Here is a 15,697-nt window from a genome sequence, read left to right as displayed (position 1 = left end):
AGGACTTGGGGGGTAGAGGCAGAAAGATCAGAGTTCACACTTGTGACCTGTATATCAAGCTCCAGACCAGCCTGGGCTACAGAAGATCCTGCCTCAAACAAACAAACAAAAACTTTTTTAACCAATACTTCTTCATTCCAAGGAAGACTGAGACAGGAGGAAGAAAAGACTAGTATTGTTAAAGGACACTGGTTATGTCCACACCAGCAGATCTGAAGGACAACTTTAATCTACTATAAAATAGATTATATTACGTTGAGTGTTCTGTGGCCGTTGTACACAGTTAACTAAGGAGAGGGCTGACACCCACCCCACCCTCGCCCATGCCTACGCCTGCTTTTCTTTTTAAAGCTGTGGATGTGGCGTAGCTCTAGACAATGTGAGTGATCCGGAGTTTGTGCACAGGACTTCCTAGCTTTCGGGGGGCTGGCTGCGAGCACCTCTGTCTCTCCTCCTACAGACAGAGTGTGGATGTGAAGACACTTGGTGGGAAGCAGGTTGCACAGACCGTTGTGCGGCTTCACTCCAGGGTAGCTTACAATGTCTTCAGACCAGCCCTCGAGACTTCCAAGCCTGATGACCAGAGATCCACCTCTAGAACCCACATGATGGAAGGAGAACCAACTCTCACAGATTACCCTCTGACCTCCACACATGCACAGCTCCCCACATAGAATATTTCTTTTGTTTTGTTTTGTTTTTCAAGATAGGGTTTCTCTGTGTAGCCCTGGCTGTCCTGGAACTCACTGTGTAGACCAGGCTGGCCTCAAACTCAGAAATCTGCCTGCCTCTGCCTCCCAAGTGCTGGGATTAAAGGCGTGCGCCACCACCGCTCGGCAAAAGATTTATTTTTATTGTTCTTAATTATATGTAATCAATCTCTCTGTGTGTACACATGTGTGCGTGTGTGCACGCACGTACAGGTTTGTACAAGTACCACATGGTTCAGAAGAGAAAATGTCACCTCCCCTGGAGCAGGACTTACATTACAACACGGGTACCAGGAATTGACTTAGAGTTGTCTGCAAGAGCAATCAATACCTTTCTCTCTAGCCCCTCAAATAAAAAAAAAAAAATTAGAAAAAATTTCCAAATCCCCACACTGAGATGGAATTATTTCCCAAAGTTCTATAGCATCTCCTGTAGTCATGCTACTATTCATTTACTTAGAACTACGCTGAATATTCTTTTTTTAAAAAATCTATCTATCTGTTTCTTTGTTTATTTTTTGAGATAGGGTTTCTGTGTGTAGATATCTATGGGTATCCTAGAACATGCTCTGTAGACCAGGCTGGCCTAGAACTCAGAGGTCTGCCTGCCTCCTGAGTGTCTGGGTGCATACCACCACTGCCCAAGCAAGGTTGTTATTTTCATACTGATTTTTCAGAATTTTCTATAAACCAAGGAAATTGGCCCTGGTGGAGATCACACGTTTTTCAAAGGTTGTCTTTTCATTTTACGCGTTGTTGGCTTATGAGTTATTGGCTGTCAAAGTTGTCGATGGTTTTGCTTTGCTTGTCCTTCTACATCATCATGTAGTTTTACACAGGTCAGTCTGTGGACAGCGTTGTGGGCTTTGGAATTTTCTTTCAATCCTTCGTGCATCTAGAGTTTATTTTGCTATGAGGAAGCCAGCTCTTCTAACACTGTTCATGGACTAATTCATCCTCTTCAAATGCACCATTAGCAGTGATCTATTCAAAGAGCGTTATCATGTCCCTCTCTTCCCTGTCCCTCCTCTCATCCCTCCTTTGTACACTGGGGATTAAATTTAAACCTTACTGCATGCTATGCAAACACACGCTCTACCATTGACTAAAGATCACTGTTTAATTTTTGACACTGGGTCTTGCCAAGTTGCTTAGACTGACCTAAGTTTCTCTGTATCCTGTCTCAAGCAGACCTTGACTGTGCGTTCCTCCAGCTTTGCATCCCAGGTAGCTGGGATTACAGGCCTTGACTGCTCGGCCAGATTTCCTTTATGGATTCTGGTTTCTCTCCTCCTAGTTTTTTGTAGCATAGGTGAGGTGATTTTTTTTTTTCAAAAATAAATTAGGGCAAGTCTACCTTGGTGGGCTGCTGGATATTGCTCTTTGGATAAAGACCTGATCCTCAGTGTAACTCGAAGACTCTCTTTGGCCTGACTCCTGTTGTCCCTCCTCCTCCTCTTCACAATTTTATTTGAAGTCAACCTTCCTCCCTGCTTGGGTTTTGAACTAAACACTCCTCTAGGCAGCAAGTGAGTCAATCTTCATTTGATTTCCCATTACTAAGGGAAGTTTTAAAAAATTGCCTGATGGGAGTCTGGAAAGATGGCCCAGAGGTCCTGGGTTCAATTCCCAGCACGTACGTGGTAGCTCACAACCATTTATAACTGTAGTCATGTGGGATCCAGTGCTCTCTTTTGTATGCAGATATACAAGCAAACAAAACTCTAAACACATTAAATAAATAGATAAATAAATGAATAAATAATCTTTTAAAAATTGCCTGATGTATTTTAGTTTGAAATGTACTTACTATTGTATTCAATAAGATTTATTTTATTTAAGAGTGTGTGTGTGTACATGTATACTTGTGTCTGTGTATGAATATGTACACTTGAGTGGAAAACAGAAACGTCAGAACCCTTTGGAACTGGAATGACAGGCTGTTTGAGCTGCCCTGTTTGGGTCCTTGGAGTCAAACTTCTTGTGCAAGTGCAGTTTATGCTCTTGCCTACTGAGTCATCTCTGGCCCGTTTTATGCATTTTAAAAATTTCTAAAAATTGGTTTAGACAGAAGTTTCTAAAAATTGATTTAGACAGAAGGATGAATCTAGTTGCTAGTATTCCATCCCAGAGTCTGGTTTCTTTTGTTTTTCAAATGTAACAATGTATCTCTGGCTGTTGCTATTAATTTAAAAAAAAATTTAGGTTTCTTAATGTGTATGAGTCTTTTGCCCCCCCCCTGTGTGTGTGTGTGTGTGTGTGTGTGTGTGTGTGTGTATGTGTGTGTATACACCACGTGCATGCCTGCTCAGAAGAGGGCATTAGGTCCCCAGGAACTTGGTTTACAGATGGTTTTGAGCCACTCTGTGGATGCTGAGAATCAAACCCTGATCTTCTGCAAGAGCAACAAGTGCTCTTAAATGCTGAGCCATTTCTCCTACCCCTATTGTCATTAATTCCGTAAACATTGATATTATTTAAGAAACCTCATTTTTCTTTCAGATTTATTTTCTTTTAAAAGAATTTTATATGTGTATATGTGTGTATCTACATGAGTTTGTATGTATCATATGCATGCAGCAGCCTACAGAGGCTAGAAGAGGGTATTGGATCTCCTGGACTTGGAGTTACAGCCGGTTCTGAGCTCCCCAGTGTGGGTGCTTGGAATCACATTCAGGTCCTGTAGAAGAGTAGCAAGTGCTCCTAGCTACTGAGCTATCTCTCTCTACCCCTTACTCCCTCTTTTCTTTAGAAGAGTCTATAGCCTAGGCTACCTTCAGACATGCTCTGTAGTTCAGACTGGTTTCTAATTTCTGCAGCCTCCTAATTTCTGAGATTACACACCTACCATCATGTTTAACCAGTCTTCTTTCTTGTTACCATAAAGGTTGCTTTAAATTTTTAAATTTTATTTCCATAGCAAAAAAAAGTTTAGGAATTAAGTAATTAAGTAGAATAGGCCATACCATCAGAGACAGGGCCAGTTAGAGCACTCAAAGACACATACTTCATAGAAAATTGGACTGGTGGCAGAAGGAGCCAGTAGTTTGTATAGTTTCATAATTCATATGATAAAATTGTAATTACTACCTATTAGTAAGGTATATGCCATTAATATATACAGACTACTTATGGCTTTTACAGTATATGAATTTTTCGTAACTGAAAAAAATCTCAACAATACTCTTAACTGTCTTTTTCTTTATTCCTAGGTTTAAATAGCAGAGTAAAATCAAGCTGGTAACCATGGCTGAAGGAGGATTTGATCCCTGTGAATGTATTTGCTCTCACGAACATGCTATGAGAAGACTCATCAATCTGGTGAGATGAACAGATGAGTACAGTTCCCAGCTGATCTGGATTCTTCCCGGTTCTGTGAGATCAATGTTTCTCTTAGTTGTGCTTCTTCTGCAGTGATGGGTGTGACCGAAGGCAACTAGGGGAGGAAAGGGATTATTTCAGCTTTCCCTCGAAGTCAGGGCAGGAACCTGGAGGCAGGAAAACCGAAGGAGAGGCCACCCTTGTACCCCATGTTTGCTTATTAGCTTGTTCTCCTAACAACCCAGGACCACCAGCCCAGGGGCAGCACTGCCATGGTGTCCTGGGCCCTCCCACATAATCATTAATCACGAAAATGCCCCACACACTTACCTACAGGCTGAAGTCATGGAGACATGTTTTCTGTTGGGGTTCTTTCTTCCCAGATGACCATAACATGTGGGCAAAAGACAAAAAACTAGCCTGCACCAAGGCTTCATTTTGGTTTAAGATTTATTTTTATGCGAGTACATTGTTGCTCTCTGCAGATGTACCAGAAGAGGGCATCACATCCCATTTCATATGGTTGTGAGTCACCATGTGGTTGCTGGGAATTGAACTCAGGACCTATGCAAGAGCAGTGAGTGCTCTTAACAGCTGAACCATCTCTCCAGCCTCGGTACCAAGATTAATAGAGGGTTTTCTCCAGATAGTCTCTAAAAAGTATTTGATAATGGAAACTCTGTGGTTAATTAAGACAATGATAAAACACTTGCCAGTACTTGTTTTAATTAGAGATGTAAACCAGTTATTCTCTATATTTCTATAGATTTCTTTTAAGGACATTGGCTGTCCTACAGTGTTAACCACAGTCATGTTGCGCCTGTTGTTTTCATGCTGGAACAGATCATTGTTTTTAGTTATGTGGAGTTTGCCTGCCAAGCTACTATGAAACCATAGCTCCTTTCTGATATATACAGTTTAGTCCTTCTCCAACCTAAATCACCACAGTAAAAATCTCTGTAGAAAGCATTTCTAGATCTAGTAAGTTGTTAGACCAAGGTATACAAAATTACTTATTTGATCTGGGCAGTGGTGGTGCAACATCATTAATTCCAGCACTTAGGAAGCAAAAGCTGGCCTGGAACTCAATCTGTAGACCAGGCTGTACCTCTGCCTCCTAAGTGCTGGAAGTAAAGGCATGTGCCACTATGGCCTGGCTCCAAAGGCAGATTTTTTTGATCAAGAAATTCGGGTAGTCTTATTGATTTGTTGTAGTATGATTTAACTTAGTGTTTTAAGACTTTCCTAGTTCCTAAACTTAAAATTAATACTGTTTATATCATGGTGTATACTTTTTACAGAAAACTGAGCACTATTAATAATAAAGTGCTTTTTAAAAAGTGTTTAGGGGCTAGAGAGATGGCTCAGTGGTTAAGAGCACCATCTGCTCTTCCAGAGGTCCTGAGTTCAATTCCCAGCAAATAGTGGCTCACAACCATCTGTAATGAGATCTGATGCCCTCTGCTGGTGTGTCTGAAGACAGCGACAGTGTACTCATATATATAAAATAAATAAATCTTTAAAAAGTACTTAGGGATTATACGCAGAGCCTCATGTACACTAGGTAACATCAACTTTACTGCTGAGCTATATCTTCAATCTCTCAAGTCTTAAATTTCTTTAAAAAATTGTGTGTGTATGTGTTCTGTCTGAATATACCTGTATACCATGCATGTCTGGTACTCTTGAGCACCAGAAAAATGTCTCTGATCCCCTGGTTGTAAGTCTCAATGTGGGAACTGGGAATTAAACCAGTTATTGTCTGGTAAAGTAGCCAGTGCTCCACCCACTGAGTCATCACTCCAGCCCCTTAGATTTAAGCCTTAAAGCCCTTAAGCTTTCAATTTAACCCAACAATAAGTTATTTAAAAAAACTTTGTTATTAATAACAAAAACTAGTTTTACAATTTAACTGTGATGAAACAGGGAATCCATTTTTAATTAAAAACTACTATCCCTCTTTTAAAAACTATGTTTTAATTTAGTATAATGTTTTTTTCTTTTTTTTTGTTCCAACTTGGCCACATTTTAGAAGTAATTAACACTAGGGCATGTCTGACCCTTTCTTCCCCTGCTTGGTTGTGTGCACGTGACCCTCTACCATGCTTCTAGTTTCTAAGTTTAGCTCAGGGTATGTGAGGAGGATGTGGTAAAAGTGGGCAGCTATGCAGATATGCCATGAGGGAAGAAAACCTCATGTCAAGCCTCAGACTGGTACCTTACCACACAGGGTCAAGATAAAATGTAAGATGTGTCCATAGAGCAGATATTTCCCAAGATGGAAACGTAAGGAAAAATATACACCATGTATAACTGATTCCAGAAACATCAAAGATGGCACCTGGTAGAGCAGAGAATCCAGGGTGATGCTTTTAAAAGAGCCAGTGCATATAAGTAAGTGGTTCGCTGCATTGAAAAGAATGTAAACAGTTCAAGTTCAGACAGATCCTTGTCTGCATACACAGTGAAGTGGGGGGAGTGGTAGAGACCATAACAGAAACCATGGGAATGAACGGCTCATGAAGTCAGATGGCAAGATGAAATTGACAGCTTCATCAACAAACTTGATCAGATGAAGGAAGTAACACATGTTGAAAGACAAGACTTTAGAGACGTTAGTGCCAGACATAAATGAAGAAAAAGAACAAATAAAGAGAAAATGTGAGCCGGGCGGTGGTGCACACCTTTAATCCCAGCACTTGGGAGGCAGAGGCAGGTGGATTTCTGAGTTCGAGGCCAGCCTGGTCTACAGAGTGAGTTCTAGGACAGCCAGGGCTACACAGAGAAACCCTGTCTCGGGGGAAAAAAAAATGTGAATGGTTTGGGAAGTCTTCAGAAGATCATGTATTTGGCTCATTGGGGTACCTGTGTAGAGAGCCTTGGGTTGAAGGTACAGAAAATATACTACACAAACAAACACCAGAAAATTTCCCAAGTCTTGGGAAACCATACAATCATGCAGGTACAAGAAACATTTAGGAAACTTGGAATAAGCATGACCTTAAATGTACTTCTTAGCCGTGTCTGATGGTGCAGGTAATTAATCTCAGGCAGAAGCAGGTGGATCTCTGTGAGTTTGAGACCAGCCTGGTCTGCACAGCAAGTTCCAGGCCATCTAGGGCTTCAGAGTGAGACCTTGTCTATATAAAAGAAGTTCTTCTCTATGATATATCATAAATTGTCAAAAGCATAGAAAGTTAGAACTTGTGAGACAGAAGTGACAAATAACAAGGCAAAGCTATTAGATTAACATATTTTTTTTCCAGGAGAAATCCTAAATGCCAGGAAGGCAGTTTCTAAAACAGCAGGTCTCAACCTGTGGGTCTTAACTCCCAGGGGAGGGGGGTCACATATCATATACCCACATATATACACATATATACACTACAATTGAATACAGCAAAATTGTGGTTATGAAGTAGCAATGGAATAATTTTATGGTTGGGTGTCACCAGAACATGAGGAACTGAATTAAAGGACTGCAGCATTAGGAAGGTTGAGAACCACTGCTCTAAAAGAAAATATCAAACAAGATTATTCATACCTAGTGTCTTCTTTAGGGTTCCTATTGCTATAATAAAACACCATGCCCAAAGGCAACTTGGGGAAGAAAGCGTTCATTTTGGTTTACAGTTTGTAGTCAATCATTAAGAGAAATCAGGGAAGGAACCTGTAGACAGGATCTGAAGCAGAGGCCATGGAGGGGTTCTTATTCCTCACTTGTTTTCTATGGCTCTCTCAGCCTGCCTTCTTGTAGAATTCAGGGATGGCACTGTCCACATGGAGGCATTTTCTCAGCTGAGATTCTCTTCCCAGATGTGTCTAGGTTTGTGTCAGGTTAACAGAAAACTATCCAGGGTACTCAGAACAGATGAAGAAGTTTGACTGTCTACGGTAAGGGTAGAATAAGGGAATTCATGACCACTAGACCAGAATTACAAAAAATGCTTAAGGAAAGCTTGCAGTCCAGAAGAGGGAGACTGTGATAAACGCTGTCACTCAAACATGGGAGTAATGCTAGCAGAAGACAGTGTGCTAATGAGAAGTAGGAAAGAATCAAGATATCAAGATATCAGTACACTAAGCCATCACTTTTACAAGGTAAATGAGCAAAATATATTCAAAACTACCAGAAGAAAATCAACAAAATGACAGGATCAAATACATTGCTTCCACCAGAAACTCTGACTGTGCATAGTTACTGTGTTTCTGCTTGGATGGAAGGGTATCCTGGGACTCAAATCCAGGAACCATACAGCTCTGAGAGAAGATATCCCAATGGAAGGACATCCCGAGACACAGGAGCTCAGGAGCCACACAGCCCTGAGTGAAACCCTCCTCAGAGGCATTGCAGCTCCCAGGGGAGGGTATCCCAGCTAAGCTGAGGCGCTCAGGAGCCTCAGCCATTCCACTTCCCTTTTCATTGCTTCCTGGCTTCTTCTGATGAGTCCTACCAGGCAACAAATCTCAGGAGAGAGATTTATTGGAGGTCCAGGGTATGGAGGGATGAATCCAGGGATGACTGTCCTCTGCTCCCAGGAGTGGACAGCAGGGAACTGGACAAAGGGCAGGGCTTATATAGGATTTCTTAGGGGCAGAGATTTCCAGAGTGAGGATTGGTATGGTTTCAAGTCATGAGCTTGGGGAGCTCAGGGATTTGTGTGTTTCCATGTTCAGTGATTGGTGGGTTTTTCCTACTCAGGCATTGATGGCTTTTTGTCACCACCTTTCCCTGCATTGGGCCCATGGGTTAAGATGGGAAGTCCTTCAGGTATCTTTGGCTTCAGCTATCTGTGGAGGTGCCTAGGGAGGCTAGAAAGGAGATGCTGCCACTGTGGACAGCTCCTGAGAGACAGCGCCTTCAGTGGCATTTTATGAGAGCAGTAGGCTGAGGCAGGGAAGGAGATGAGCCACCTTGGACAGCTCCTGTGGGACAGCTCCTGTGATGGCTGCAGGCTGAGCTGTATCAAGGTGCTATCAGCGCCATTTTTGACAGCTACTGTGGGGGCATCTTAGGCCGGGGCAGGAAGGAGGGGCCTGATACTGCTTTGACTGATTTTGAAGTTTTCAGCTTAGGGACTACAGTCATAATTTTATAAATAAAACATAGACATGGGCTGGAGACGAGACTCGGTGACTGTGTAGTTATTGTTCTTCCAGAGGACTGTGCACTTATTGTTCATTTCTCAGGTTGTGAGGCAATCATGACCACCTGTAACTCTAGCTACAGTGGTTCCAACTCCCTTTTCTGATCTCTTCAGGCACCTGCATTCACATGCACACACTGGTACACAGACATCAGTACACATACATGTATTGTAAAAAGTAAACTCACTGTAGACTGCCTGATTGAAGACAATACTCAACAGAATCCTGCCGTAAGAAACTCAGCTCACCTGTGAGGACAGAGTAGAAGAGTAAAGAATGATATACCAAGCAAATGGCATCCAAAAGCAAGCAGGAGTAGATTAACTATAAACTGACTTATAGACAAAATATGTCACAGAAAGGAGGTTATTACACATTGATTATAGGACAGTTTGTCAAAATGATGAATTTGTATGCACTGAGTTGGAACACCTAGTTTTATGAAGCAAGCACTTGTAGAAAAAAGGGAGATTCGAGCCGCAGTATAATAGTGGGTAACGTCAATAACCTGGTAAAACTAGAAGAACATGTAAAGCTCTATGTGGAAGCACAAAAGACCCAAGGTGGCAAAGACAATAGTTGCAGGCGTAACACCAGTTTGAAAGCATGCTAGAGAACCATTGTAGTCAAAGCAACACAAGCGGACACATAGACCAGGGAGCACAACTTGAACTCGGACTCTTCTGTTAACTGGTTATCAGCAGAGGTGATAAAAGCTAGTGTATATTAAGGCTCGCTGAGGAGATGGCTCAGCAGTGAGAGCAGAGCACGTGCTGCTCTTAGAGAACCACTGCCCCAGCACCACAGAGGCGCCCACAGCCATCGGTAACTGAGCTCTAGGGTGACCAGCATCCCTTTGTGGCCTCCACGGGCACCACCCACATGCAAATGATACACACAAGTTTAAAAAAATTACAAACCCTTTTATAACTTCTTATGGAAGAACTGATCTTCATATGTAGAAGATCAAAATTAGGCATTTATCTCACCATCAAAACAAAAACCAAATTTATTTGTCTGTATGTTTATTTATTTATTTTATTATTAATTTTTTTGAGGTTTTGGTTGGTTGGTTAATTTTGGTTTTTTTGAGACAGGACTTCTTTGTGTAGCTCTGACTGTTCTGAAACTTGCTCTATGGGCCAGGCTAGCCTCAAACTCCTGAGTACTGGGATTAGTGTAAATCCTAAAATGTATTGAAAACTACTGGAGTAGAGATTAGGGGGAACTGTAGGGGCTGGAGAGATTCTCAGTGGTTGAGAGCACTGGCTGCTCTTACACAGGATGAGAGCTCGATTCCAGCACATCCATCTGTAACTTCGTTCTAAGGGCTTTGACATCCCTTTCTGACCTCCAAGGGCACCAGGCACGCACATGGTGAACATACATACATGCAGCAAAACACTCATACACATACAATTAAATTCTTTTTTTTTTTGTTTTTTTTTGTTTTGTTTTTCACGACAGGGTTTCTCTGTATAGTCTTGGCTGTCCTGGAACTCACTCTGTAGAACTCACTCAGAAATCTGCCTGCCTCTGCCTCCCATGTGCTGGGATTAAAGGTGTGTGCCACCAATGCCTGGCGCTATTTTTTTTTAAATTAGGGAAACATTTCGGGGAAATGGCAAAGGCAGATGTTTTCTGGATGACTTCAGAAGTGATCTAGAGAAATGGCTTGGTAGTTAAGAGCATTTACTCTACTGGGTGGTGGCGGTGGTGGTACACGCCTTTAATCCCAGCACTCAGGAGGCAGATGCAGGTGAATCTCTGAGTTCCAATACAGGCACGGTTATGAAGAGTGACCCTGTCTAGAAACAAAACAACCCCCACACACAACAGCAGAAAAATTTTCTTTTATGTATGTGCATATGTGTGAGTCTGTGTCTGTGTATGTGAGCTCAGTTCTCACAGTCTCCAGAAGCAGATGTTGGGTCCTATGAAGCTGGAGTTGGATGGTTGTGAGCTGTGTGACATGGGTGTGGGGTTTCAACTCTGGTTCTCTGGAAGAGCAGGAAGTATTCTTAACTACTGGGGCATCTCTCCATCACAATTTTCAACAATTATAATAAAGCTGTGTTACCTTTGATTTCTAAATTGATGAGATTTGTTCTTAGCATAAATAAAAAAGTTACAAATATAAAAACCTTAGGTGGCCCCCTTTTATGGACATAAACATTAATTCAGATTACTGCATTTTCATTCCATATCTAAGTTTTAGTATAAAGAACACAAACTTGTTCATTCATTTTATTATCTACCTACAGTGTTGGACTGTTGGATATAAAGCAAGCAACTTCTGTTATAAACCTAGAGTGTTTAAGTTCAGAGCTCTTTGTGACTGCAATACAAATAATACCCAGATTAGGGTGCTCATGATTTAATTATATTATTGGGTTACATGAATTTAAGATCCCTCTCTTTTTCTCCCTCCCATATCTCCTAGATGTGTGAGTATTGAATATTTGTAATTCATTTGCACTTTGGGTGTTATATATATGTTTCCATTTGCTTTGGGGATGTTTAAAAACTTGTGTGTGTGGTGGTTTTAGAAACATTTTTTAAGATGGCTCAGTGAGTTACGAAAGCACAAGGACCTGGTTTCAGATCCCAGGTACACAAATGAGATCATGCATGCTGGACCATGTCTGCCAGTTCCTCCCTAAGCTGTGCTGTGGAGACAGAGAGAGAAACAGGCCTTGAAGCATCACTGTGGGCTAACCTTGTCAAAAAGGTCTAGGTTTAGTGAGAGACTTTGTCTCAAAAACTGAATTGGAGAACAGTAGAGACAGCCAGTGTTATCCTTCAGTCCCCAGTTTTGCAGGCATGGGCAAGCAAGCGTGCGCACCTTCATACACCATACCAGTCCTCTCAATGCACTGTGTCCTTTCTCTTTCCCAGTGTAATCCTTTAGGCTTCACTTATTAAATCCTTTCTATCTGTCTGTCTTTCTTTTTTAAGACAGGGTTTTGCTACGTGGCCCTGGCAAGCCTAGAACTTGCTGTGTAGAACAGGCTGGCCCCAGTGCTGGGCCTAAAGGTGTGAGCCACACTACCTAGCTTGTGAAATGTTTCCTAAAACAAGGTGGATGAGAATAGATGCACTGTGAGTCCATCTCTACTGAAATACATGCTTGTTATGTCACAGGTAGTTTTATTTACTGCACAAATGGAAAGATGACAACACCATTGTATGTATATGAGTACACTGTCACTGTCTTCAGAAACACCAGAAGGCATCGGATCTCATTACAGGTGGTTGTGAGCCACCATGTGGTTGCTGGGAATTGAACTCAGGACCTCTGGAAGATCAGTCAGTGTTCTTAACCACTGAGCCATCTCTCCAGCTCCTTTTTCTGGTCTATCTCCCCACTTTTTACCTACTTTCTCCTGTGGCCTCTTGGTATAGAGTTTCTTCCCTTAGTGATGAGAGTTCTGGAAGGACACATGAATTTAGATGTGTAAACTTGAATTCTTTTTTGTTTTGCTTTTTCTCTCTTGTAACCTAAAGAAATGGAATGTGTATAGTTCTCTTTTTAAAGATGTCTGTGAAGTTGGGCCATGGAGCTGTATGCACACCTTTAATCCCTTTATTTAGGAGGCAAGTGGGTCTCTTTGAGTTTGACACCAGCCTGGTCTACATGGCAGTTTCTAGGCCAGCCAGGGCTACATATTGAGAATCAGTCTCAGGAAAAAGAAAAGAGAAGGAAAGAAGGGAGGAAGGGAGGGAGGCAGGCAGGGAGGTAAGGAGGGAGGGAGGGAGGGAGAAAGAAAGAAAATAAATAAAATAAAATTGATTTTAAATTGCCAGACAATACTGGTACACTTTTTTAATATTGGCACTTGGCAGGAAGCTGCTGGCTAGTCTCTTGAGTTTGAGGTCAGCCTGGTCTACAGAATGAGTTTAAGGATAGTCCAGACTACACAAAGAAACTCTATCCCCTACTGCTCTCAATTTATTTTAAGTTTTTTAGGTCTATGTTTGAGCTGTGTATATGTTTTCATGTGTGTGTGTCTGTGTGTGTGTGTGTATGCGTTCACAGAGATCTGGAGCTGCCTTTTGACACTGAATGTTGTCTTCATTCCCTTCACCTTATTCTAAAAGATTTAATAGGCCGGGCGGTGGTGGCACAGGCTTTAATCCCAGCACTTGGGAGGCAGAGGCAGGTGGATTTCTGAGTTCAAGGCCAGCCTGGTCTACAGAGTGAGTTCCAGGACAGCCAGGGCTACACAGAGAAACACTGTCTTGGAAAAACAAGTGAACAAAAAAGATATACAGCATAATCTTACATTAGTTAACATGACTCAGCAAAACTGATCATCTTAGAGGGTAACTTATTGAACAGTCTGTTGGTTATTGCACCGTTGCTCAGATGAGATCATCCGTCGTGTAGAACACGGTGATTGATTATAGTGTTATTGGGCTGTTACTGCGTTTCACTTGTGTTATCTGTGCTAATTCCTGATAAGTAGGTAGTTTTCTTGTCCCCATGTTAGTAAGTGAAAAGAACTGAAGCTCGGAGGTGTCAGGTAACCTGTCCAGTCTTTAAACACTAGAATGCTGCCTACCCTGACTTTAAGGCGCTGCCTGTCGTACTGTGGCGCCCACGCTCAGCAGTTGAAGGTTGCTGTGCAAACAGTTGCAGGGGGTGGGTTACTGAGTGTGTAAGCACGTGTCATTCATAGTGAGACCAAACTGAGAAGTTACTGCTCTTCACTCCCAGCCTTGGGGAGGTAGAGACAAGGGGGATTGGAGTTTATGGTCATCTGCTATGAGTGAGTTTGAGGCTAACGTGGCCTACCTGAGAACCCGTCACAAAAAAATAAAGGGCCTAGAGAGATGGCTCAGCAGGTTAAGAGCACTGGCTGCCCTTCCAGTGGACCAGACCTGGGTTCAATTCCTAGTACACACATAGTAGCTTAGTAACTCTATATCTCAGGGATCCAATGCCCAGTTCTGACCTCTGTTGGGTACCAGGGATGTGTGTGGTACATAAACAAACATGGAGGCAAAATATTCACATAAAATAAGATAAATATGTCTAAACGTCTAAACTTTAAAATGATGATTTGCTTGTTTATTATGTGGTGCTAGGAATTACATGCAGGGCTGCATGCATGCTGAGCTAGCTCCAATGCTGCATTCTGTCCGTCCACCTATGTACCTATCCACCACATGCCCCCCACCCCGAGTCTGATTGCCCCTGCCAGGTTGGCGGCTCAGCAGCTAACCCTCCTTTCTGTTACTGCAGCTCCGGCAGTCCCAGTCCTACTGCACCGACACAGAATGCCTTCGGGAGTGTAAGTAGCATCGGGCAGCAGGAGGGTGGGCCTGGGGCATGACACAGGCAAGAACATTTCACATAGCCCAGACTGGCCTTGAACCTCTGATTGTACAACCTCTACCTCCCAAGGTGCTAGGCTAGGATGTTAAGCATGTATCATCATGCCTGATTAGTTTATTTTAAGGTAAGTGACTCTCCTTAAATGTACAGTTTTCTACTGTAGATCTGTCTTCAGTAAAGAATTTATATTTCATCATTAGACAGGAAAACCTGTTCATGGGAGTTTACCTTCAATTTGCTATTTCTAAATTGCTTCCAGCTCAAAAAAGTTGTTTTTTTTTTTTTTAATTGAAAAGCATATTTCAGCCATTTAGGCCTCCTGCACACATCAGAAGGCTTTGATTGCTGGATTACGTTGTCTTCACTTAGCGAGTAATACTGGCTTTCTAACCTTGGGTCTTGCTCATACTGGACAAGTACTCCGTGTCTGCCCTACATTTCCAGCCCAAAATTACATTTTTTAATAGGTCAGTTGTTTATATTTAGCATCAGATGTAAGTGTGTGTGTGCTCTCTCCCTTTCTTTCACTTTGTGTGTGTGTGTGTTTAGGCAGGTCCTCTCAATTCTGCTACTTTAGCATATATGAAGTCCCAGATTTGACCTCCAGCACCAAATAAACGAGGCCTGCTGGAGATACATATCCATGTATACAAACCTCTACATACCTATAATCCCAGCACCGAGGAGGCAAAGGGCACAGGGTCAGCAGTGCAGGGTCAGTCTCTGCTGCTCAGTGAGTCAGAGGCCAGCCAGTCATACTGAGACTCTACTAGGAGCCCTTGTCTCCAAAAAATCATTTACTCAGTTATTCATAGAATCAGCTTCTGGAGATGTATAAAACAGTGAAAACATATGCCTAAAGTATAAATGGTAGAGAAATAGAGTCTTGTAGACTCTGTTTGAGCTTTGACGTTAGTCAGTGAATATAGTTGGGTCTTTAGATTCTAAGTTTTGATCTGCTCATGTGATTGCTAAAGGCACCAGTGGTTTTTATCTTTGATAATTCTCTGCCACTTTCTATTATTTATTTATTTTTATCAAAACTTAACTTTTGACATATTTATTTATTTATTTATTTGTTTGTTTTATTACTTATTTATCTTGAGACAGTGTCTTTTTCTATAGCCTTGACTAGCCTGGAGTCCATTACATAAACCAGGATGGCTTTTAACTCACA

General features: G+C 42.0%; 1 protein-coding gene across 2 annotated transcripts in view; it reads left to right on the top strand.

The window, feature by feature from the left end:
- Positions 1–15,697, top strand: part of Smim14 (small integral membrane protein 14) — a 46,715-nt gene that overhangs the window by 21,487 nt on the left and 9,531 nt on the right. For both annotated transcript variants that reach the window (XM_028765218.1, XM_028765219.1), the window contains exons 2-3: positions 3,923–4,031; positions 14,428–14,476. In XM_028765218.1, the coding sequence (XP_028621051.1) occupies positions 3,957–4,031; positions 14,428–14,476 (124 nt within the window). In that variant the 5' untranslated portion in view covers positions 3,923–3,956. The remainder of the gene's footprint in view (positions 1–3,922; positions 4,032–14,427; positions 14,477–15,697) is intronic.

Source organism: Grammomys surdaster, unplaced genomic scaffold (genome assembly GCF_004785775.1).
Source record: "Grammomys surdaster isolate TR1022 unplaced genomic scaffold, NIH_TR_1.0 150, whole genome shotgun sequence".
In the NCBI taxonomy this organism is placed as follows: domain Eukaryota; kingdom Metazoa; phylum Chordata; class Mammalia; order Rodentia; family Muridae; genus Grammomys; species Grammomys surdaster.
This window is presented reverse-complemented; position numbering and strand designations above follow the sequence as displayed.